The sequence below is a fragment of the Myotis yumanensis genome, unplaced genomic scaffold (genome assembly GCF_028538775.1).
Source record: "Myotis yumanensis isolate MYYU_CA2020_CCGP unplaced genomic scaffold, mMyoYum1.0.hap1 SCAF_19, whole genome shotgun sequence".
Lineage (NCBI taxonomy): Eukaryota > Metazoa > Chordata > Mammalia > Chiroptera > Vespertilionidae > Myotis > Myotis yumanensis.
The window spans coordinates 17,501-41,852 of NW_027223770.1; the positions used below are offsets into that span (position 1 = coordinate 17,501).

The 24,352-nt window shown below is 51.6% G+C and overlaps 1 protein-coding gene and 2 pseudogenes across 1 annotated transcript; 2 read left to right on the top strand and 1 right to left on the bottom strand.

Annotated features, from left to right (window-relative positions):
* Positions 1–439: 439 nt before the first annotated feature.
* LOC138998064 (THO complex subunit 4-like) lies at positions 440–1,637 on the bottom strand. The gene is made up of 3 exons (XM_070400137.1): positions 1,599–1,637; positions 653–1,210; positions 440–598 (listed from the first exon to the last, which is right to left on the bottom strand). Exons 1-3 carry the CDS (start codon positions 1,635–1,637, stop codon positions 440–442), a joined length of 756 nt encoding a protein of 251 aa, XP_070256238.1.
* Positions 1,638–9,614: 7,977 nt separating this feature from the next.
* LOC138997923 (proline-rich protein 23A-like) lies at positions 9,615–10,373 on the top strand (annotated as a pseudogene).
* Positions 10,374–14,321: 3,948 nt separating this feature from the next.
* Positions 14,322–14,687, top strand: LOC138998065 (transcription initiation factor TFIID subunit 10 pseudogene; annotated as a pseudogene).
* Positions 14,688–24,352: the final 9,665 nt, after the last annotated feature.

Below are 24,352 nucleotides of genomic sequence, written 5' to 3' on the forward strand. Positions count from 1 at the left end.
CTTCAATCTCGAAGCATTGTGAGGCTCTCATTGAGCCTTCCTCCTCATGGCCTCTCGTTCTGGCCTATGCTCATCTCTGATGGGTGTTGACATTACTGACCCCGGAACCGCGGGTGTCCTCCGTAGAATTGGTTGGCGGGTTTTTTGTTGTTGTTGTTTTATCGTAGGGAACGAGTTATTTTGTTTCTTTGTTTGTTTGTTTGTTTGTTTTTACCACACCTTTTCGGGTTATTATGGCCAAGGTGAAAACAGCAACTGGTAAAATGAATCCTGAAAATGACTCCACACAAAACAGGTCTTTTTCAGAGTTATTTAATAAAATAAAAGTTAAGAAAAAATCTGTCTAGGAGTTTTGTATCCTATTTCCAAACAGAAGAAACAACTCCATCATTGGCCCCAGGTCCCTGGCCATCCTCGCGCACACTGACTTGCTGGTGCTTTAGCTGGTGCCTATCATCGCATCGTCTTCGTCCAGCAGGGCGTCCATCTCCTCGAAGTCGTTCTGACCGTCCAAGTCCTTGGTGTCCTTCATCGCACTGTCAGCGTCCAGCTGGGAGTCCAACTCCTCGGTGTCCCTCATGGAGCTGTAAGCGTCCTTCTGGGCTTCCAACTTTTTGGTGTCCCTCATGGCATGGTAAGCGCCCAGGTGGGCGTTCATCCTTTTGGTGTCCCTCATCGAGTTGTAAGCGTCCTTTTGTGTGTTCAAGTGCTGGGTGCCCCTCATCGCCCTGTAAGCGTCCTGCTTGTCGTCCAACTGCTTGGGGCCCCTCATGAAGTTGTAAGTGTCCAGCTGGGTGTCCAACTCCTCCGCCGAGATGTGTCGCTTTGAATGGCGGCCAGTGCGCCTGCCTGGACGCTGGTTGCCTCCTCGGGAGCGGCCCTGAGTGCCGCCACTGCCGCCGAAGCCTCCAGATCCTCGGTTTGTAGGCACACAGCCTCTGTTGACACTCCGTACTGGCCTGGGCATCGTGTCTATCTGCGAGTTGAGGACCTGGATGTGGAGGGGACAGCAATCCAAAGGGACGCCGTTGTACTGTTTCCTGGCTTCCAGGGCATCTGCCTTGCGCTCAAAGTGCACGTGGGCTGTTCCCAGGCTGCGGCCAGAGTGGTCGTAATGGACAGTGGCCTGCTTCAGAGGCCCGAACTCCGCAAACAGCTGCTGGATGTCCACATCGGACACTCCGAAGTCCAGGTTGGACAGCAGCAGCTTCCCCCCGTCATCAGGCCGGCACCCCTGCCAAAGGCCATGCGGAAGCGGTCGTGTTGCCACTCGTCGGGAAGCTGTCTCGGCCTGCTGTAGGCTACGGGCTGGTTCCTGCCTCTGCCGAGGGCCACCCTGTTCCGGAACGGCCCGCTGCCCCAGCTCTCGGGAGCAGCGGCTTACGCTCCGCCACCGTGGCCTCCCTTGGAACCGACCCTGCCTCCGCCCGGCCGAGGTCCCTGCCTCTGCCGCGGCTGTGGCCGTGGCCGTGGCCGTGGCCTCCCTGGGAGCTGGCCCGGCCTCGGTCCCAGCCTCGGTCTCGGTCCGTGTCCCCGCCCCAGCCCCCGCCGCGGCCCTGGCCCCAGCCATTGCCCTCCCGCTGGCTCGGGTCCAGCTTAATGATGTTTTCCAGTGACATGTGGATTTTGTCGGCCATGGCGGGCCCCGAATCATCCTTGGACCGAGCCCGTGCGGAGGTACGCTGGTCCTTCACTTCCCGCGCGGCACCGGAACTGTTCCTGTCCGGGCACCAGATGTTGGGGTCCAGGCCCAGAGGTTCCCAAATGTGTGCACGATTAGGTGAAGAAGAAATGACACCGAGACAGTGTTCAGTGGATCTGCAGCCTGCCAGGCTCTAGCCAGGTGCTCTATCGGCTTCTATGTCCCGGGACCGGGTCTTGGCAAGACCTCTCTCCTGAAAGCTCCCTCGTAGAACGAGGATGACGACCACGACCACAAGCCTAGGGCTGAGAAGCTCTGCAAAGAAGGCCCTGCGTTCTTTTATAGCCCCAGAGCTGGTGGGAAGAGCCAAATCACCCACCCGCTCACCAATCAGCCCCCGCAGGACCAACGTCACCGGTTGGGCCTCAAGTTGAGGGGAGGAGGCTTGCATTGGCACTGCAGGACCAGGAGAAGGCGCCACTGGCCCGCCCAAGCCATTCACGGGGCTTGGGGGAGGATTGAGCGACGGGGCAGGTGCCCAAGGAGGCCCGCAGGGCTCCCTCTCCACGCCTTGCGGGACAGCATCGCCGTTTTTTCTCGGTGGAAGTGGGGACAATACATACTTAGACAGGCTCCGGTGGGCCCAGGATGGGCCAAAAGGAAAGAAAGCCACGGAAAATCTCCTAGGCGTGCCTCACTCAGCAGATATCTTGTTAGCCGGACCTTGTGCTCCTGTGTGTGTGTGTGTGTGTGTGTGTGTGTGTGTGTGTGTGGCGGGAGGACTCGGGGGGCTGGGGGGGTTGGAGGTGGGAGGGATAGGTGTGTGGGTGTGGGTGTGGGTGTGGGTGTGGGTGTGGGTGTGGGTGTGGGAGTTTGTGTGTGCGAGCGAGCGTGTGCGTCTGTGCGTGTACATCCGCAGTCACGCACGGACACTCCTTGCTTTGAACGGTCTGTCGCCATCCATGAACACCCTTCAGCCCCTGCCTTCTCAGAGACAACGCCCCCTGCAGGTCCTTCTCTCCTGGGGTCTAGCCAGAAATGGGGAAGTCCAGTCACCTGCCTGTGCTTTCCCCACAGGAGGTTTCAGGAGGGGGGCTTGCATTGACGTTTCTCAACCAGCAGAGGGCGGGATGGGCTCCTTGTCCCCTGCTCCAGTCCACACAAATTCTGTAATCCACAGCCAAAGATGACTTCCTGGCCTGTCCATCTGATCGACACCCTGCCCACGCCCACCCCCCTCACCCCCCACCTCCAACCCTCCCCCCACCCCGCTCACTCTGTGCATGGATGGTCAGGCCCCCGCCCAGAGAACAAGTCCAGGCCTGGCCACCTGGGCTTGCCAAAGCCTCAGAAATTGGAAAGGCGGGAGCAACCTTTTTTTTCTGAGGAGGGTTTTTTGTTGTTGTTGTTTTATCGTAGGGAATGAGTTATTTTGTTTCTTTGTTTGCTTGTTTGTTTGTTTGTTTTTCCCACACCTTTTCGGGTGATTATGGCCAAGGTGAAAACAGCAACCGGTAAAATGAATCCCGAAAATGACTCGGCACAAAACCGGTCTTTTTCAGAGTTATTGAATAAAATAAAAGTTAACAAAAAATCTGTCTAGGAGTTTTGTATCCTATTTCCAAACAGAAGAAACAACTCCATCATTGGCCCCAGGTCCCTGGCCATCCTCGAGCACACTGACTTGCCGGTGCTTTAGCTGGTGTCCATCATCACATCGTCATCGTCCAGCAGGGCGTCCAAGTCCTTGGTGTCCTTCATCGCACTGTCAGCGTCCAGCTGGGAGTCCAACTCCTCGGTGTCCCTCATGGAGCTGTAAGCGTCCTTCTGGGCGTCCAACTTTTTGGTGTCCCTCATGGCATGGTAAGCGTCCAGGTGGGTGTTCATCCTTTTGGTGTCCCTCATTGAGTTGCAAGCGCCCTTTTGGGTGTCCAACTGCTGGGTGCCCCTCATTGTGCTGTAAGCGTCCTGCTTGGCGTCCAACTGCTTGGTACCCCTCATTAAGTTGTAAGCGTCCAGCTGAGTGTCCAGCTCCTCAGCCAAGATCTGTCGCTTTTAATGTCGGTCAGTGTGCCTGCCTGTACGCCGGTTGCCTCCGTGGGCACGGCCCTGAGTGCCGCCCCCAAAGCCTCCAGATCCTCGGTTTGTAGTCACCCAGACTCTGATAACACTCTGTACCTACCTGGGCTTCGTATCTATCTGCGAGTTGAGGATCTGGATGTGGAGGGGACAGCCATCCAAAGGGATGCCGTTGTACTGTTTCCTGGCTTCCAGGGTGTCTGCCTTCCACTCAAAGTGCACGTGGGCTGTTCCCAGGCTGCGGCCAGAGAGGTCGTAATGGACAGCGGCCTTCTTCAGAAGCCCGAACTCCGCAAACAGCTGCTGGATGTCTGCATCGGACACTCCAATGTCCAGGGTGGACAGCAGTAGCTTCCCCCCGTTCATCAGGCCGGCACCCCTCCTGAAGGCCCTGCCGAAGCGGTTGTGTTGCCACTCCTCCGGAAGCTGTCTCGGTGTGCTGTAGGGCGCCGGGAGGTTCCTGCCTTAGCCGAGGGCGGCCCTGTTCCGGAACGGCCCTTCCGACCCAGCTCTCAGGTTCGGCGGCCTGCGCTCCACCACCTCGACCTCCCTGGAAGACGGCCCTGCCTCAGTCCCGGCCTAGGTCCCTGTCCACGCCGCGGCCGTGGTCGTGACCTCCCTGGGAGCCGGCCCAGCCTCGGTCCCAGCCTCGGTCCCTGCCCCCGCCCCCGTCCCAGCCGTGGCCCCGGCCAGACTAATGATGTCGTCCAATGACATGTGGATTTTGCCGGCCATGGTGGGCCCCGAATCAGCCTCGGATCGAGCACGTGTGGAGGCACGCTGGTCCTTCACTTCCCGCGTGGCGCCGGGGCTGTCCCAGATGTTGGGGTCCAGGCCCAGGGGTTCCCAAGGGTGTGGACGAGTCGGTGAAGAAGAAATGAAACCGAGACAGAGATCAGTGGATCAGCAGCCCAGCCAGGCTCTAGCCAGGTGCTCTAGCGGCTTCTATGTCCCGGGACCGGGTCTTGGCGAGACCTCTCTCCTGAAAGCTCCCTTGGAGAATGAGGATGACGACCACGACCACAAGCCTAGGGCTGAGAAGCTCTGCAAAGAAGGCCCTGCTTTCTTTTATAGCCCCAGAGCTGGTGGGATGAGCCAAATCAGCAGCCTGCTGGACTAATCATCCGCCCCCAGGACTGAAAGCTTCACTGGTTGGGCGTCAAGTTTAGGGGAGGAGGCTTGCATTGGCGTTCCAGGACCAGTAGAGGGCGCCACTTGCCCGCCCAAGCGATTTGCGGGGCTTGGGGTAGGACTTGGGAGACGGGGCCGGTGCCGCGGGGCTCCGTCTCCACTCCTTGCTGGACGGCATCGCCGTTTTTTCTCAGTTGAAGAGGGGACAATACAGACTTAGACAGGCTCCGGTGGGCCCAGGCTTGGCCAAAAGGAAACAAAGCCACGAAAAATCTCCTAGGCGTGCCTCACTCGGCAGATATCTTGTTAGCGGACTTGTGCTCCCGTGTGTGTGGCGGGGGACGCGGGGGGGGGGCGGCAAGGCGGGGGGGATAAGTGTGTGGGTGTCGGTGTGGGTGTGGGAGTGTGTGTGCGCGCACGAGCATGTGCGTCTGTGCGTGTACATCCGCAGTCACGCACGGACACTCCTTGCTTTGAACGGTCCGTCGCCATCCATGAACACCCTTCAGCCCCTGCCTTCTCAAAGACAATGCCCCCTGCATGTCCTTCCCGCCTCGGGTCGAGCCAGAAATGGGGAAGTCCAGCCACCTGCCTGTGCTTTCCCCACAGGAGGTTGCAGGAGGGGAGCTTGCATTGACGCTTCTCAACCAGCAGAGGGCGGGACGGGCTCTTAGGTCCCTGCCCCAGTCCACACAAATTCTGTAATCCGCAGCCAAAGATGATGTCCTGGCATGTCCATCTGATCGACACCCACCCACACACAGCCCCCCATCCCCAAACCTCCCCCCACCCCGCTCAATCTGTGGATTGATGGTCAGGCCACCGCCCAGAGAACAAGTCCAGGCCTGGCCACCTGGGCTTGCCAAAGCCTCAGAAATTTGAAAAGCTGGATCAACCTTTTTTCTGAGGAGGGTTTTTTGTTGTTGTTTTATGGGAGGGAACGAGTCATTTTGTTTTTTTGTTTGTTTTTCCCACACCTTTTCGGGTGATTATGGCCAAGGTGAAAACAGCAACCGGTAAAATGAATCCGCACAATAACTGGGTACAAAACAGGTCTTTTTCAGAGTCATTTAATAAAATAAAAGTTAACAAAAAATATTTATGGAGTTTTAAATCTTATTTCAAAACAGAAGAAACAACTCCATCATTGGCCACAGGTCCCTGGCCATCCTTGCCCACACTGACTTGCTGGTGCTTTAGCTGGTGTCCATCATCGCATCGTAATCGTCCAGCAGGGCGTCCATCTCCTCGGCGTCCATCTGGCCGTCCAAGTCCTCAGTGTCCCCCATCGCGTTGTAAGTGTCCAGTAGGGTGGCCAACTCCTCGGTGTCCCTCATGCAGCTGTAAGCGTCCTTCTGGGCGTCCAACTTTTTGGTGTCCTTCATCGCTTTGTAAGCACCCAGATGGGCGTTCATCCTTTTGGTGTCCCTCATCAAGTTGTAAGCGCCCTTTTGGGCGTCCAACTGCTGGGTGCCCCTCATCGCGCTGTAAGCATCCTGCTTGGCGTCCAACATTTTGGTGCCCCTCATCGAGTTGTAAGAGTCCTGCTGGGCGTCCAACTCCTCCTCTGTGATCTGTTGCTTTGAATGGCGGCCAGTGCTCCTGCCTGTCCATCGGTTGCCTCCGAGGGCGCGGCCCTGAGTGCCACTGCCGAAGCCTCCATATCCTCAGAGTGTGTGGGTGAGTGCCTGTGTGCTTTTTCGCGCGCTGCTGCATAGGGGTGAGGTGGGGCGGAGGGGCGGACAGGGCCCTAGAGGAGGCGCCATCATTGATTAGTCCTTTGACCCAGCAGCTGCCCGCGCCTGTCCTAGGGCCTGGCAGACATAGTTGGCCAGACAGCCGTGGCCCTGCTCTCAAGAGGACTGGGTAGTGTGTTGTTCCCCGGGGGGCTTTTAAGAGAATCCATGTGAGAGATGATGACCTGCGTGATGGAATGCCAAAGGAAACCACACTGTGAGATCTCCTTGTTAGATTCAGCTCGCCATCTGAACTGCCTCTTCCGGTGTCAGGGTGACTTCTCCCCTAACTGGACATCATTTCGGATTCTTGGGAGCACGTTGGTCTCCACGACATTTGACGGCCCTGACATCCACAAGGGATAACCCAACCGTTTCCTTGGTTTGTAAATTGGGACTGGAGGCCCCCTGCTCCATGATGTCTAAGAGAAAAACAGGGTGTGTAAAGAACCAAAAAAAAAAAAAAAGAAGTGTTTAGAACTCTGTCTCCTGGCCCCACTTAGCAGAGACAGAGAATGATGTCCCACCAAGACTTTTCCGTGAGAGCCCTTGATATGCCCGAATGAACTGTCCTGAGCAGGGTCGTGTCATACAGAGGCACCTAGCACCTGAGGCAGAAGATCTTGGTTGTGTCTTTAGCAGATCGTGTTGAAGAGAACATAGACGGAGGGAGCTGCCATGTTTCCAAGCAGCCATAGGGGAAAGGGCTGTGTGAACCTGAATGTATATGTTCAAAACTGCATAAGGAAAACTAACACACCAACACTTTGCTTCTTTCACAACAGATTATATTGCTCAAATATGGGCAAGCATTGTTGACCTGAAAGATAAATTTCTTACAAAATTCTACATTCAAAGTTGCCAGATCACCCTAGTTGCCGCAATGGATGTCACAGTTCTATAAACAACTTTCATTTCCACAGACATTTCATTACTTTCTCAGCTGTGTGTTCAAGGGCTCTTTACAAGTGTTCACACAGGCAGATACACACACACACACACACACACACACACACACACACACAGCAAAGATGCCCTCATATTTTCTAATATATAAACAACTATGTATGTGTGTTTCCATTTGGGATTGCTGTATCCTTTGTGTGGGATATTTTAGGTTGAGTAAGAAGTGATCAGCGAATGCCTCGCCTTTCAGACACAGTGGTTTGTACTCTGTGAATGGTCACATACATGACCAGTGTTGTTTGATGAATGAATGGTTTCACCTGATTTAAACCTGGATCATTTCACTCGAGTGAATAATGTGTAAACAGTGTTGGTCTTTCACAATTCCCTCTCCTTTGTTGAGCTCCGTCATGTTTTCTCGGGGAAGGACCATGACTGGAGTGACATGCCTAGGGCTCTACTCCCGTGTAGGGACTCTGGTGTCTGACGAGATTCGCATATTGACTGAATGCGTTCCCACACTGACCGCATTCACATGGATGGCCTCTGGTGTGTGTTATGTGGGAACGTGTCTGTCAGCTCAGACATTTGACGGAAAGCCTTCCCACACATGGGACATACATGTGGTTTCTTCCCCGTAGGCATTCTCCGGTGCTGGTTCAGGCCAGAGCTTTGACTAGTGACATTCATTGCATTGCTTGCCCGGATGGACCCAATCCTGCTTTTCTGGGGTTAGATCTTTGATTGAGAGCTCTGTCACATAGGGGACATTCATGTGGTTACTCTCCTGTGTTGATGGCCTCATGCTGTCTAAGGAAAGAACTCTGAATGAAGGCTTTCCCACACTCACCGCACTCATAAGGCTTCTCTCCGTTGTGCATTGCATTGTGGTTTCTAAGCCCAGATCGTTGCAGAAAGCATTTCCCTCGTAGGTGACATTCACATGGTTTCTCTCTAGGGTGCGTCATGTTCTGCCCTCTGATGTTGAAAACATTCCTGAAGGCCATCCCAGGGTCACACTGTTGTGTGAATGTCATTGTGTCTACTAAGGCATTCATCTAGTCCAGGTGACTTTCCACAATGTTGGCTGATAGCTGGTTTCTTTCTTACATGAACTGAGGAATGTGGAGACACGGCTGATCTATGAGTAAATTCATCACTCCTATCAGCCCTCAGCACCCTTCTTTTCGAAGCTGTGGAGAGCTCGCATTTTCACGGCATGGTGGGGGCAGAGGTAGGATTCTGGACATGTTCTGAAGTCGTCAAGGTCAGAGAGGGATCCTCAGATGGGGTTGGGGTGGGTATGGACTGAGGGATTCTGAGAGGGGCACTGAGGCTGCTGAAGGACCACAACTGAGAGGCAACTCTGGAGGGTGAATTCCTAAGGGCTTTTAGTGCCCCTGAGGGTGGAGATGACCTTGACTGTGAGAGAGGAATTAGGCAGGGACCTAGAGGTAGAGCCCAAACTACTGTCATTTCTAGGAACATCAGACTCCACTCTCCTCTCAGGGACCTGAGCTTTGTGGCACAACCATGATGCCAAACATGATTTGACATGATCAGAAATGAAACCCAATCACAAGCACGAAATATTGTGCAGAATTTTATTAGTATGGGATAAAAAGTATATGCAGCAGAATTTAATAAATCATTTCATACAGCATAATACATAAAATAAAATAAGTAAAATACCCTCCCCAACAAGACCTGATGCGTCTTCCCGGTGTTCAATGATGCCCCCGCGAGAAGGGGGTGAATCCTCTGAGTCCAGGAAATGCGATGGGAAAAGCACCAGGAAGCTATAAATGAAAGCAGGGTCTACTCTGCCGAGCTTCTCAGCCCTAGGCTTGTAGTCTTGCTCGTTGACCGTGTTCACCAAGCAAGCTTTCAGGGGAGAGATCTCACCAAGACCCGGTCCCGGGCCATAGAGGCCGCTGGAGTACCTGGCTAGAACATGGCTAGGCTGCTGATCAAGTGGAATTGCCCCCGCCCCCGTGCCCGATGGGTGTGGGTGCCAGATGCTTCAACAAGCGCCCCCCCCCTCCCCGCCCCAGTTGCAGATAGTGAGTGACACTTGCCCTCTGCCATTCTCCAGAAGCACCGCCCGCAGCACCACTGGGATGTTAGGCAGCCACCTCCTCAGCCCCAGCTTCCATGCTGTGCCCCAGTGTGAACCGGCCACCGGAGGACCCCGGCCCGCCAAGCGCTGCAGAATTGAGGAGCCCGTGGGCCCTGAAGACGGGATGGTGCCCAGCCTGTAAGGCCCCCCGGTGCCCTGGGCCGCAGACACGCTCACCTCAGTGCTGGTCGTGGCTGAAGGCTGTGCCCTGACTAGCATCAACCCAGTGCTGGAGCCCCAAGGCAAGCCTGAGCCTACGTTGGTCCCACCAGTGTCTCTGGTCCCTGAGGTGCACTTGGGCTCGGGAGAGGGGGCACACTCGCCTATCAGCCTGGAACCCGGCGCTCTCCTGGATGATGCTCCCGCGGAAGACCTGACCATCCAGCAGGAATTCTTCTGCACGTCAGCCCCACACATTGCCCTCCCAATAGAGGCCCCCCACCAGGACGAGGAGGTGTCGGCCTGGTTCCAGCCTCCCTTGATGCTCCCTGCAGGCTGGCTCACTGGAACCCGGTCAGACAGCCCCCTGATCCCTCACGGCCGCATCCAAGGGCCATGGCCTCGAGCCCCGACGCCTAATCCAGAAAGAAACGCGCCTGGGCCCCATTCCAACCTGAGCTTCAACCTGTGGGAGCCCTTCCCCAGCTCACCGCTCCAAATTCTACCTCCGTCTCCCAGCCCAAGACCAGGTCCTCGTGTGCTCCGCCCCAGGCGGCACGCTCTGGGGCCTGCTCCCAAGGCCAGGAAATGCCTGTTTTAGGAATGAACGGGATGCAATCCCTACTCACGGGGCTGAGGACCATGAGAAGGGATTCTAATAGCTGTTTTGAGTTTACCACACATCTGAAAACAATGAATAAAGACAGATGCTCTTTTGATGCAGGCTGCTTTGCAGAATTGTTGATCAATGGTCACCACCAGGTAAAGCACCAGCAAGTCCGTGTTTGCATGGAGCTAGGCCAGGAAGTCATCTTGCACTGCTTACCGAGGGCGAGCTGGCGGGGTGCTTTGTCCAATGAGGGAGTTGAAAAAACAAACAAACAAACAAAAATCTTAAAAAATAACCCTCCTTATAAAAACCTTCTTTAAAAGAAATAAACTCTTTAAAAAAAATAAAACCCTCTTTAGAAATGACATCAATCCAGCCTTTCAATGCCCAGAAGCTTAGGCAAGCCCAAGTGGCCTGGCCTGGACTTGGTCTCTAGGTGGGGGCTTGACCAGCCATGCAGAGAGGGAGCGTGACGGGCGGTTGTCCACCAGATGACCAGGCTCAGGCGGGGCTGTCCCGCCCTGAGCTGGTCGAGAAGCGCCAATGCAAGCCGCCCTCCTGCAGCCATAGCCCGGTGCCTGGACTTGACTTCAGCAGGGAAGGACAAGCAAGGGGCTCGCTAATATACAAAACCATACACAGTTTATACACATCAACTTCAGCCTTTGCCTCCCATGACCTCCAAGGCCAGCTTCATTCGGTGTGTCTGCGTCTCTGGCCTACCCCAGTCCGCCACCCACCCACACCCACACCCCACCCTCTCCGAGCCCATTCCCTTCGAGGAATGAATGCCAAGCCCAGCCACGTTCAGCAGAATCTTTCCTTTCAATCCTTTGGGTGAATGCCACCTGAAGGGGCGTGCCTGCCGGGTCGTTGCTTGGGGCATGTGCCCCCCTCCTAAAACTTGAGGCCCGACTGGTGGCGCCTTCACTCCTGGAAGTGGCTGATTGGTGGAGCGGGCAGGCGACTGGTTTGGCTCCTCCCACCACGCTCTGGAGCTATAAAAGAAAGCCCAGTCTACTCTGCCGAGCTTCTGAGCCCTAGGCTTGTTGTCTTCGTCATCAACCGTGACCACCAAGCAAGCTTTCAGGGGAGAGATCTCACCAAGACCCGGTCCCGGGACATAGAGGCCGCTGGAGTACCTGGCTAGAACATGGCTAGGCCGCTGATCAAGTGGACTTGCCCCCCGACCTCAACTGGTGTGGGCGCCAGATGCTTCACCAAGCCCGCCCCCCCCCCCACCCCAGTTGCAGACAGTGAGTGACACTCGCCCTCTGCCATTCTCCAGAAGCACCGCCCGCAGCGCCACTGGGATGTTAGGCAGCCGCCTCCTCAGCCCCAGCTCCCATGCTGTGCCCCAGTGTGAACCGGCCCCTGGAGGACCCCCGCCCGCCAAGCGCTGCCGAATTGAGGAGCCCGCGGGCCCTGAAGACGGGATGGTGCCCAGCCTGCAAGGCCCCCGGATCCCTGGGCCGCAGACGCGCTCACCTCAGTGCTGGTCGTGGCTGAAGGCTGTGCCCTGCCTAGCATCAACCCAGTGCTGGAGCCCCAACGCGAGCCCACGTCCTCCAGTGTCTCTGGTCCCTGAGGCGCCCTTGGGCTAGGGAGAGGGGGTGCACTCGCCCATCGGCCTGGAACCGGGGGCTCTCCTGGATGATGCTACAACGGGAGCCGTCACTATCCAGCAGGAATTCGTCTGCATGTCAACCCCACACATCGCCCTCCCAATAGAGGCCCCCCACCAGGACCAGGAGGTGTCGGCCTGGTTCCAGCCTCCCTTGATGCTCCCTGCAGGCTGGCTCACTAGAACCTGGTCAGACAGCCTCCTGCTCCCGCACGGCCCCATCCAAGGGCCATGGTCTCGAGCCCCAATGCCTAGTCCAGAGAGAAACGCGCCTGGGCCCTACTCCAACCTGAGCTTCAACCTGTGGGAGCCCTTCCCCAACTCACCGCTCCAAACTCTACTTCTGTCGCCCCAGCCCCAGTCCAGGTCCTCCTGTGCGCCGCCCCTGGCGGCACGCTTTGGGGCATGCTCCCAAGGCCAGGAAATGCCTGTTTTAGGAATGAACGGGATGCAATCCCTCCTCAAGAGGCTGATGACCAGGAGAAGGGATTCTGAAACCTGTTGTGAGTTTACCACACATCTGAAAACAATGAATAAAGACAGATGCTCTTTTGATGCAGGCTGCTTTGCAGAATTGTTGATCAATGGTCACCACCAGGTAAAGCACCAGCAAGTCCATGCGTGCATGGAGCTGGGCCAGGACGTTGTCTTGCACTGCTTACCGAGGGCGAGCTGGCGGAGTACTGTGTCCAATGAGGGAGTTGAAAAAAAACAAACAAACAAACAAACAAACAAAAATCTTAAAAATAACCCTCCTTAAAAACACCTTCTTTAAAAAAAATAAACTCTTAAAACAAAAACCCTCCTTAGAAATGACATCAATCCAGCCTTTCAATGCCCAGAAGCTTAGGCAAGCCCAAGTGGCCTGGCCCGGACTTGGTCTCTAGGTGGGGGCTTGACCAGCCATGCAGAGAGGGAGCGTGACGGGCGGTTGTCCACCAGATGACCCAGCTCAGGCGGGGCCGTCCCACCCTGGGCTGGTCAAGAAGCGCCAATGCAAGCCGCCCTCCTGCAGCCAGAGCCCTGTGCGTGGGCTTGACCTGAGCGTGGAAGGACCAGCAAGAGGCATGCTAATATACAAAGCCATAAACCTTTTATTCACATTAACTTCAGCCTCTGCCTTCCATGACCTCCAAGACCAGCTTCATTTGGTGTGTCTGCGTCTCCGGGCTACCACCTTCTGCCCCCTCACAACCCCCCCATCCCCCACCCTCTCCCGGCTCATTCCCTTCGAGAAATGAATGCCAGGCGCAGCCACGTTCAGCAGAACCTTTCCTTTCGGTACTTTCACAGGGCCTAGCTTGGGGGCATGTGGGCCCAACAGGTGACGCTTTCACAGTCCTCAGTCCAGGGGGCGGCTGATTGGTCGAGCGGCTGATTGGGCTCCTCACACCAGGCTCTGGCGCTATAAAAGAAAGCAGGGTCCTGTGTGCGGAGCTTCTCAGCCCTAGGGTCGTTGTCTTGGTCGTCATCGCCTTCCTCGTTCTCCAAGGTAGCTTTCAGGGGAGAGGTCTCGCCAAGACCCGGTCCTCGGTCGTAGAAGCCGCTGAAGCACCTGGCTAGCACCTGGCTAGGCTGCTGATCAACTGAACGCCCATCTTCATGCCATTTCGTCTTCGCCGGCTCTGTCCACGCCTTTGGGAACGCCTGGAACGCCTGGGCTGGGGCCCCAGCAGAGGCACAGGAGGAGCTGGCCATACCCCAAGATGATGAAGAGAACAGAAAGTCATCCTGAGCTGCCGCCAGAGGTCATCCAAAAGCCTCGCAGCAGCCTGCGCATGCACTTGCTGGAATCTATGCAGGCTCTCCATGCACTGGGCCAGAGGAGGAAGGATGAGAAAGCTGGCCCGGACCCCAACATCTGGAGCCCGCACAGGAACAGCTCCTACGCTGCGCGGGAAGTGACGGACGGCCGAGCTGATGCGCTGCCTCGATCCCAGGCGGACTCCGCGCCTGCCATGGCCGACAAAGTGAACATATCTGTGGACTATGTATCTCAGCTGAACTGGAGCCAGCGTGGAGGCTGCAGCGGGGCTGGCACTCCAACAAAGGCAGAAGAGAAGCTCGCTATTCCCAAGAGGAAGAGGAAGAGAAGTCATCCTGAGCTGCTGCAAGAGGCCATCAAAAGGCCTCGCAGCGGACTCCAGAGGCAGTAGCTGGAGTCTGTGCAGGTTTCCCATGCACTGGGCAAGAAGAGTGATGAGAAAGCAGACCCGTCTTCCTCGCGGGCCCTGGGAAACTCAAGTAACGCCAAAGGCCCCCCAGCCACGCCAGGTTTTCCAACCACCGCTGGATGCGCGCTGCATGAGGGGGCCATGTCTAATGGGGTTTATATGCTGCTGAGCGCGGCCAATGGAGGCGTGAAGCCAGTGGTGTCCAGCACATACCTGCTGGACTTTCTGGTGCAGCTGAAAGGTTACACACCTACCATCCCAGATCCGGTGACTCGTTTCTACCTGAACTGCGCTGGCTTAGAAGCTGCAGACCCTCGCATAGTTAGGCTCTTCTCCATAGCTGCCCAGAAATTCATCGCAGATACTGCCAACGATGCACTGCAGCTGTGCAAAATGAAGGGCACCGCTGCTCGCGGCTCCGGCAAGTACACTCGAACCATGGAGGACTTGGCCGCTGCCCTCAGCAAGTATGGCATCGATGTGAACACACCGCCCTATTTCACCTGAGCCACCCAACCTATATGTACTTGTCTGCCCCCTAATCCCCCGCTCTGGCCTGTTTTCATAATACACTTTATTTGGACAGAAATAAAATCGTCATTCCTGTCTAGTCTATTCTGATTGGCTGGTTCCTTACACAGCAGGGATTTTTTAATTTGTTTGCAAGCCCGCTTTCTAAGGCCCCTGTTGGCTGTGCCCCGCTGCTGGCGGCGCAATCCAGGACCTGCTCCCAAGGCCCAGAGAGGCCTGTTTTAGGAAGGAACGGGCTGCAATGCCTCACTGATTACCAAGGGGGGAGCTGGCGGGGTCCTGTGGCCAATGAGGGAGTTTTTGTTTTTGTTTTTTGTTTTTCTTAAACAACAAACAAAAAAACAAACAAAAAAATAAATAAATAAAAACCTCCTTTTAAAAAACCCCTCCTTAAAAACAAACAAATAAACAAAAACCCCTCTTTAGAAATGACATCGATCGAGCCTTTCCACTCAATGCACAGATGCTTGGGCAAGCCAATGTGGCCTGGCGGGTACTTGGACTCTGGGCGGGGGCCTGACCATCCAGCTAGAGAGGGGGAATTGTGGGTTTTCTGGAGGTGGACCAGATGACCCAGCCAGGGCAGGGCCGTCCCGCCCTGTGCTGGTCGAGAAGTGCCTAGGCAAGACGCCCTCCTGCAGCCAGAGCCCTGTGCCTGGACTTGACCTGAGCAGGAAAGGACAAGCAAGGGGCTCGCTAATATACAAAACCATACACAGTTTATACACATCAACTTCAGCCTCTGCCTCCCATGACCTCCAAGGCCAACTTCATGCGGTGTGTCTGCGTCTCCGGTCTACCCCCGCCCGCCACCCACCCACACCAACACCCCACCCTCTCCCGGCCCATTCGCTTCGAGGAATGAATGCCAGGCCCAGCCACGTTCAGCAGAATCTTTCCTTTCAATCCTTTGGGTGAATGCCACCTGAAGGGGCGTGCCAGGCGGGTCCTCGCTTGGGGCATGTTCGCCCCCACCTGAAACTTGAGGCCCAACCGGTGATGCTTTCACTCCTGGGGGCGGCTGATTGGTGGAGCAGGCGGGCGGCTAGTTTGGCTCCTTCCACCACGCTCTGGAGCTATAAAAGAAAGCAGGGTCTACTCTGCCAAGCTTCTCAGCCCTAGGCTTGTTGTCTTGGTCGGCGACCGAGTTCACCAAGCAAGCCTTCAGGGGAGAGATCTTGCCAAGACCCGGTCCCGGGACACAGAGGCCTCTGGAGTACCTGGCTAGAACCTGGCTAGGCTGCTGATCAAGTGGACTGGCCCCCTGCACCCGACAGGTGTGGGCGCCAGACGCTTCACCAAGCCCGCCCCCCCAGTTGCAGACAGTGAGTGACACTCACCCTCCGCCATTCTCCAGAAGCACCGCCCACAACGGCACTGGGATGTTAGGCAGCCGCCTCCTCAGCCCCAGCTTCCATGCTACGCCCCAGTGTGAACCAGCCACCAGAGGACCCCGGCCCGCCAAGCGCTGCCAAATTGAGGAGTCCGTGGGCCCTGAAGATGGGATGGTGCCCAGCCTGCAAGGCCCCCCGGTGCCCTGGGCCGCAGACGCGCTCACCTCAGTGCTGGTCGTGGCTGAAGGCTGTGCCCTGCATAGAGTCAACTCGGTGCTGGAGCCCCAACCCGAGCCCGAGCCCACATCGGTCCCGCCAGTGTCTCTGGTCCCTGAGGCGGGCTTGGGCTCGGGAAAGGGGGCGCACTCGCCCTTCGGCCTGGAACCAGGCGCTCTCCTGGATGCTCCCGGGGGAGCCGTCACCATCCAGCCGGAATTCTTCTGCTCATCAGTCCCACACCGCCAAGCGCTGCTGAAATGATTGGTAGAATCAACATCATTAAATTGTCTATACTGCCAAAGCAATCTATAAATTCAACGCACTTCTCCTTAAAATACCAAGGGCATATTTCACAGACCTAGAACCAACTCTTCAAAAATTCATCTGGAAGAAAAAACGACCCCAAATAGCTGCAGCTATCCTGAGAAAGAACAAAGTAGGTGAGATCTCAATGCCAGATATCAAGCTGTATTACAAAGCCACTGTTCTCAAAACTGCCTGGTACTGGCACAAGAACAGACATATAGATCAATGCAATAAAATAGAGAGCCCAGAAATCATCCCCAACCAATGCCCTCAATTAATATTTGACAAAGGAGGCAAGAACATACAATGAAGTCAAGATAGTCTCTTCAATAAATGGTGTTGGGAAAATTGGACAGATACATGCAAGAAAATGAAACTAGACCACCAACTTACACCATACACAAAAATAAACTCAAAATGGATATAGGACTTAAATATACAATGGGAAACCTTAAAAATACTAGAAGAATCCAAAGGCAACAAAATCTCAGACATATGCTGAAGCAATTTCTTCACCGATACTGATCCTAGGGCATTGGAAACTAAAGAGAAAATAAACAAATGGGACTACATCAAAATAAAAATTTTCTGCACAGCTAAAGAAACCATCAACAAAACAACAAGAAAGCCCACTACATGGGAGAATATATTTGCCAACATTATATCTGATAAGCACCTATTCTCCAACATTTATAGGGAACTCATACAACTTAACAAAAGGAAGATAAACAATCCAATCAAAAAATGGGCAAAAGACCTAAATAGACACCTTTTAAAAGAGGACATTCAGAAAGCCAAGAGACATATGAAAACATGCTCAAAGTCACTCATCATCCGAGAGATGCAAATCAAAACAACAATGAGGTACCATCTCACACCTGTGAGAATGGCTATCATCAACAAATCAACAAACGACAAGTGCTGGAGAGGATGTGGAGAAAAAGGAACACTTGTGCACTGCTGGTGGGAATGCAGACTGGTGCAGCCACTATGGAAGACAGTATGGAGTTTTCTCAAAAAACTGGAAATGCAACTCCCGTTTGACCCTGTGATCCCACTTCTAGGAATATATCCCAAGAAACCAGAAACACCAACCAGAAAGGATATATGCACCCCTATGTTCATAGCAGCACAATTCACCATAGCTAAGATCTGGAAACAGCCTAAGTGCCCATCAGTAGATGAATGGATTAGAAACCTCTGGTACATCTGCACAATGGAATACTATGCTGCTGTAAAAAAAAGAAGGAACTCTTACCTTTTGCAACAGCATGGATGGAACTGAAGAGCATTATGATAAATGAAATAAGCCAGTCAGTGAAGGAAAAATACCACATGATCTCACTCATTCATGGATAAAAGAGTCCATTATAAACTTTTGAACAATAATAGATACAGAGGCATAGTTGCCTCGAACAGACTGTTAAACTACAGCAGGAAGGCCGGGGAGGGTGGGGGGGCAGAAGGGGGACGGTAATAGATCATCCAAAGGACTTCTATGCATGCACATAAGCATAAAATAATGGACATAAGACACTGGGAGGTAGGGGAGGCCAGGGCATTGTCAAGGAAATCAGCAAAAAACGGAGACATATGTAATACTCTTAGTAATAATTTAAGCAATGACAAGATTATTTTTTAAAAAAGAAGAAAGAGACCTTCCTTAGTATAAGCCACTGAAGCTTTGGGAATGTTTGTTACTCACCATAACATCTAGCCCAGCATTTCTCAACTTGTGGGTCATGACCATATTGGGGCTTGAACGACATAATCATTTCACAGGGGTTGCTGAAGACCATCGGAAAACACATGTGTAATTACATATTGTTCTTGTGATGAATCACTATGCTTTAATTATATTCAATTTGTAACAATGAAAATACATCCTGCATATCATATATTTACATGACAATTAATAACAGTAGCAAAATTACATTTATGAAGTAGCAACAAAAATTATTTTATGGTTGGGGGTCACCACAACATGAGGAACTGTATTAAAGGGTCACAGCATTAGGAAGGTTGAGAACCACTGATCTAGCTGGTCCTAATGGGTGTGCTTTAACAATTCTACTCTCCTGGAGGCAGCAGAGTCTAACGTTTTAAGTCAGATCTCTGTTATTAGAAACACTTGGGTTTGCCTTCCAGCCCTGCCTTTATTTAACTCTACTATCAGGCAGTTTACATAAAGCCTCTGAGCCTCAATTTGCTCTTCATAAAATCTCAGTTTGCAGAAAGGACTAAATGACATAATAATGCATGTAAAGCACTGAATTCCAGGTCTGGCACATGCAGTAAACATTCGGTAGCTATTAGCTCCATAGTTCCACAATGTGTACTGAATACAAACATTCTAACATTGTATGAAGGGTTAACCTTTTGTTCTTTGTAGCATTTCAAATGTTATTTTTAAACAAATGAAATTGTACTGTATATATTCTCTCATAGCCTGATTTGTCTCTTAAAAATGTCATATTTTTTATTAAAAATAAAAAATCTGAGAGCTGGTATAGCCCAGAGGATTTAGAATCTTCCCATGCACAGAAAGGTTTCTGGTGAAATTATTCATGAGGCACAGTCTAGTGCCTCTGAAATAGGCACTGTTCTCAGGAATCTGGCTGGATTCCCAGTGGGAGGGTGAGGGGTTGACAGGAGGCAGCTGATCTATGTTTCTATTTTCCCTGTCCCATCCTATCTCTCAAAAAACAAATTAACAAAAAAAAATCAGTTGGAGACAACAAACCCCAGAAACTACCACTGGCCACCCGATCCTAATGTTGTCATTTCCCAGCAACATTCTGGCTTCCAAACACCTATATTCGCAATGGTCAGTGAGTGACTGGGATCCTATTTACACCTGGGAGGCCTGGAAAGGTATATTACCCAAAGGGCTATGTCCCTAATGATGGCTGGGTTTAGCCAATGAAAACCCAGGAGAGGCATATTATCCAGGTGTACATGGTTGAGGGTGGGAGTTCCTGCATCTACCTGGTGGTCATATTGACCTCTTTGGTCTGTTCACAGAGAGTGAGGCTTCCCAGCGCCAGGTCTCCAGAAGGACAAGGCATCAGAGGCAGTATCCCCCTATGAAGGGGTGTGTCTGAGGTTTGCTGAGCCCCAACACGCCAGAATTTGGGCTTTTGTGACTCCTGGACACCTCTCTGCTTACAGAGTTTGACGATACCTTGTTGAGTTAACCCTCCAGCCTGGTGTGTGGGCACCTCTGGGGTCCTGCAGTCCCGGTCCCACTTCCAGGAACAGTGAGTTCATGTGTAGCAAAAGGTGTGATGGGGAAAGAGGTTAACAGGTTACAATACCTCCATGTGAGGACATGATGGTGTGACTGAACTAGGAGGATTTGGGAAACGTAGGACTTGTTTTGTGTATATAGGCAACAAAGAAGATGAGGCAGAGTTTTGCACAAGGAGTTTTACTTTCATTCTCAGGAATCTGGGGACATGAAAGGTCCTGATGAAAAGAGGGACATTGTGTGAGGTAGTTCTGTAAACTTTTCCCAAAGCAGCTCAGAAGAAGAACAGACTAGAAGAGAGATGATAGCAGCTGGGGACAGGTGGCAAAAGTCCTATAAAAGATAAGGTAACTGGAAAGATTGTGCACTGAGGACTGAGTCTTGAAGGAATGTGGTCATCTTGAGGACACATTGGCTTATTGACTGGGAAATGGTACTGAGCAGTCTGAGCCCATGGATCCTGGGGTTGGTGGCCAGAGTCTCAACAGATCTTTCTCTGAACACAGATTCCTGCAAATGCAGAGTGGTTTAAGGGTTCTGTTTTTTGGAACTCATATCAGGGCCTCACACTCTTACAACTTCTGTGATAGTGGTATCCTGGGATTGTCTTGCCTCTGTTCTAGCCCTTATATCTGGGGACCTTGATGAGACACCAAGCCCAGAATTCTAAGTACACGTCTAAGGTTGTCTGAAATGACACCTGTTTTTGGCAAACAATGGAATAAGATGTGAGTAGACCTTCCAGTCATAGGTTCCTTTATGTGCAAAGGCTTAGAGTGAAGACTGAGCTCATTCAGGAACCAACCGGCATCCACAGGCTGGTGCTCTATCCACTGAGCCAAACCAGCTGGGGCTTGTGTCCATTTTTTAAAATAGGAACTGGTGACAATTGAACAGGAATGAGGTCTAGAGGAGCTTGTGAAACCTTTGGAATCTGGTTTGCAGGTGATGGGAGTAATGGAAGATTTGGAGCAGCAGAGGCAGGTGATCTGACCCAGGTCTAATTAGACTTCCTGTGGCTGAAGCATAACCAACCATATTGCTGTGAGGGAGGTGGTAGAAAGTCTAGACTGGAGGTTGTTGTGGTGAGCATGATGGTAAGTGACCCATGATGGTGACTGTGGGGGTGAAATAAGATTTTGTTTTCTGGATTGGTGTTTTATGTGCGGCCAACTGGATTTTCTAATTTTGAGTCTGAGAGAGAGGTAAGAGCCCGGAATGACTTGAAGGTTTGAGTTTGGCAGCTGCATGTATGGAAGCACTATCAACTGAGATGCAGATATTCAGAGTAGAAGTGTAATGTTCATTGGGAATACAAAATTGTTATTTTTTATCTGTTTTGGTGTGCGATATTTCAGAGAGCACTTCATAAGCATCTGAAACTCTGAGGAGAAGTTCAGGTTGAAAATGTCTTTAAAGTTGGGAGTGCAGTGACCCGGGTAGAGTTGTAGATCATCTTTTTAAAAACTTTTTTTCTGTTTAATTGGAGAACAAAGAGAAGTTAAAACAAGATGAGATGGCAGCTGTTGCATCTTTGCTTGTGAATAACACACCAGGATTGTGTTGAGAGCCTTTTGTGGTCAGTAGTCTGACTGATTTACATACAGGAATGAGTGGTCATATGTGAGATACACCAGACCTGGGAGAGAGGGCCATAGGTGATGGGACCTGAGTGCTGAAGGCTGTGACTGGTGAAGGGACATCAAGTGCAGCACCAGAAGAGGTAGGCTCTGGATATCTGAGATTTGATGTGGATCTCAATAGGAGAGGTTGTGGCTTTTTTTTTTGGAGGGCAGTTACAGTGATCAATAGGAATGAGAGAGCATATATCAGTGGCATCTTGGCTAGTGTTGGGAATGTTGAAGGGTAAGAGAGAAATACATTACTGAAGGGGTGAATTAGAGTATTGGAAAAGAAGATGATTGCCAGAACCGGTTTGGCTCGGTGGATGGAGCGTCGGCCTGCGGACTCAGGGGTCCCAGGTTCGATTCCGGTCGGGGGCATGTACCTTGGTTGTGGGCGCATCCCCAGTGGGGGGCGTGCAGGAGGCAGCTGATTGATATTTCTCTCTCATTGATGTTTCTGGCTCTCTGTCCCTCTCCCTTCCTCTCTGTAAAAAATCAATAAAATATATTAAAAAAAAAACAATCAGGGTGGGAGGTCATCATACAAGGACTGAAGGCGCCTCATTGAGTGTGGACGATGAGAGTTGGTGTAGAACTTAATTCAGTTTGAATTTTCCAGGCATTAACAAAACCACACTTGCTGAGTAATGAGTAAGAAGTCAGGGAGATGACTATGGGGGCTGGGACTGTGGAAGTGTAGGTTTGAGAGAGTTATGGTAGCAAGAGTGATGTGTACTTGAAGAAGGCATGTGCATTCATGGCTTCAGGGCCCCTGACATTGACATAAGATGGAATGATAGTGGAATTTATTTCTGGTGATGTTTGGATAATCTGATATAGTAAATTTCATATTAATTCCTAAAAAGAGGGTCTATAGTAGTGGCACATTCTTGGTCCAGAGATTAGATGAAATATATGAGCAACCTGCATTTTATTGTGGAGAGCAGTTACAGTGATCAATAGGAATGAGAGAGCATACATCAGTGTCATCTAGGCAGGCATTGGGAAGGGTGAAGGGTAAGAGAGAAATTCATTACTGAAAGGGTGAATTGGAGTATTGGAAAAGAAGATGATGAAGAACAAATATTCAAGTCACAATGTATTTGTCTTACTTTTGGTATTATGACTCTTGGAATGAAGCTGTGTGAGAGATGTGTGTTTCAAAGACTTGTGTGCGGCAGGAAGTGAAAAGTGATGGCCTCAGCACCCTAGGCTTGATTTCAAAAGGGTGAAGTGTGATGACAAAATTTTCAGGGACTTGGAATGAGAATCTAGGGAACAATAGGGTTATTGCCTGACAAGAACAGTGTCAAATCACTCATACTCTCATTATGATCAACATCTATCCATATCCTATATTCATGACACCCACTGTATTCAAAAGGAACAGTGTGGCCAAAATGTTTGTACTAGAAAGCAGGTATGATCTATATGCTCATTGTCCTTATTTTCATGGGAAGACACTGCATCAGTAGGAATATAAGGAGTGAATTTCTTTGATGAAACAAAGGCCTGATATCTTCTCTGTAGTCAGAAGTCTAGGGAGCAGATGGATATGGAAGTTGGGGTGTATGATAAATGTAAAATCCTAGGAGAGAAGCTGATAATGGACTGAACGGTCCCCATTATGACACAATATGAACTTTGAGGATGTGGCCATTGCCTTCTCTCCAGGGGAATGGGGAATTCTTGATGAGGCTCAGAGACTTCTGTACTGCAAAGTGATGCTGGAAGTATTTGCACTTGGATCATCTGTAGGTAAGACCCTCACATATATCCTAATGGACTGAGGTGATGGCATTTCTTCCTTGATATTCCACCTGTAGCTCTCTCTCCTACAGCCAAACCATGGGCTCTGTGAATTTCCCTCACTCTCATGTGCAATGTGCTATGGATGCCAGTGCTGAGCTATGTGATAGCCCTGAGAAATAAACTCCACAAACTTTTTTAACACTATTTTCCTCAGAAAGTGCAGGATGTGTCTGGGAGCCAGGCATCTTACAGACAGCTTAATGGGCCCCACTTGTTGTTTCTATCCCTGGGAGGGTGACTATGTCTAGATCCTTGGCTTCCACTTCTGCACCTTTCCTCTAGATAAAGGTTCTGGGTGACTGCCTGTGTCAGGTTATGTCCTTTACTTACATGAACCATGGGCTGTTCTTGTAAGACCCTCCTTCAATTGGTGTTTGTAATATCACCTTCCCTGTATACTATTCCAAGTGGATTTTCTCTGGACCAAGGCTGGATGGTCACCTCTGTCATCTTTCATTAATACTTAGAATATTTTGGCTTTATGTATTTGAAGAGAAGTTGGTACAGGGAGAACCCTAGTTTTTTTTTTCACAGGGTGAACATGCAGGATGGTCTCAGAGGAGTTCTGGCCCAGCTGAGTGGAAACTAGAAGAACGTATGACACAAAGGCTGTTTTCAAATTATATCGGGAACCAGATCGATTCCATCACTGCTCGGACGCAGGTGCAATGCCCACACCTCATTTTACCTTTCCTTTGAACTACTTTACACTTTCTGATATGTCATTTCACCTGTGATTTCCTAGCATTCCACCATGTTCACCTTCGTGGCATTTTTACATTGCCTGCTCCTCTGCACTGCTGCCTCTGCAGTATTCTTCAAGATTGACCTGCACATGTGTTATGAGGTGCACAAACATATTTAAGTAGTCCTAGAAAAAAAGCTACTCATTTATTGAATTTTTCCTGAGATTAGACATAGACAAAATTCTTCAGAGCTTGCCTATGTCACCTGCAGACAAGACTTACTGAACATTGTTAGCCTAAGGAAGGGCTGGAAATCTTACCTCTCTTCCATGTGGTGCTTGCCATCTTTGTTTCATATTCCTGGTATGGTCTTCCTTCCTTTACAATATTCAGAGACCCAGAAATTCAC

Excerpts from the sequence above, each read along its gene's own strand:
- LOC138998064 (XM_070400137.1), bottom strand. The coding sequence starts at position 1,637 with ATGGCCGACAAAATCCACATGTCACTGGAAAACATCATT. Across the intron at positions 1,211-1,598 it reads TGTCACTGGAAAACATCATT|AAGCTGCTGCTGTCCAACCT; the intron begins AAGCTGGACCCG and ends GATGACGGGGGG. Across the intron at positions 599-652 it reads GGGACACCAAAAGGATGAAC|AAGGACGCTTACAGCTCCAT; the intron begins GCCCACCTGGGC and ends TTGGAAGCCCAG.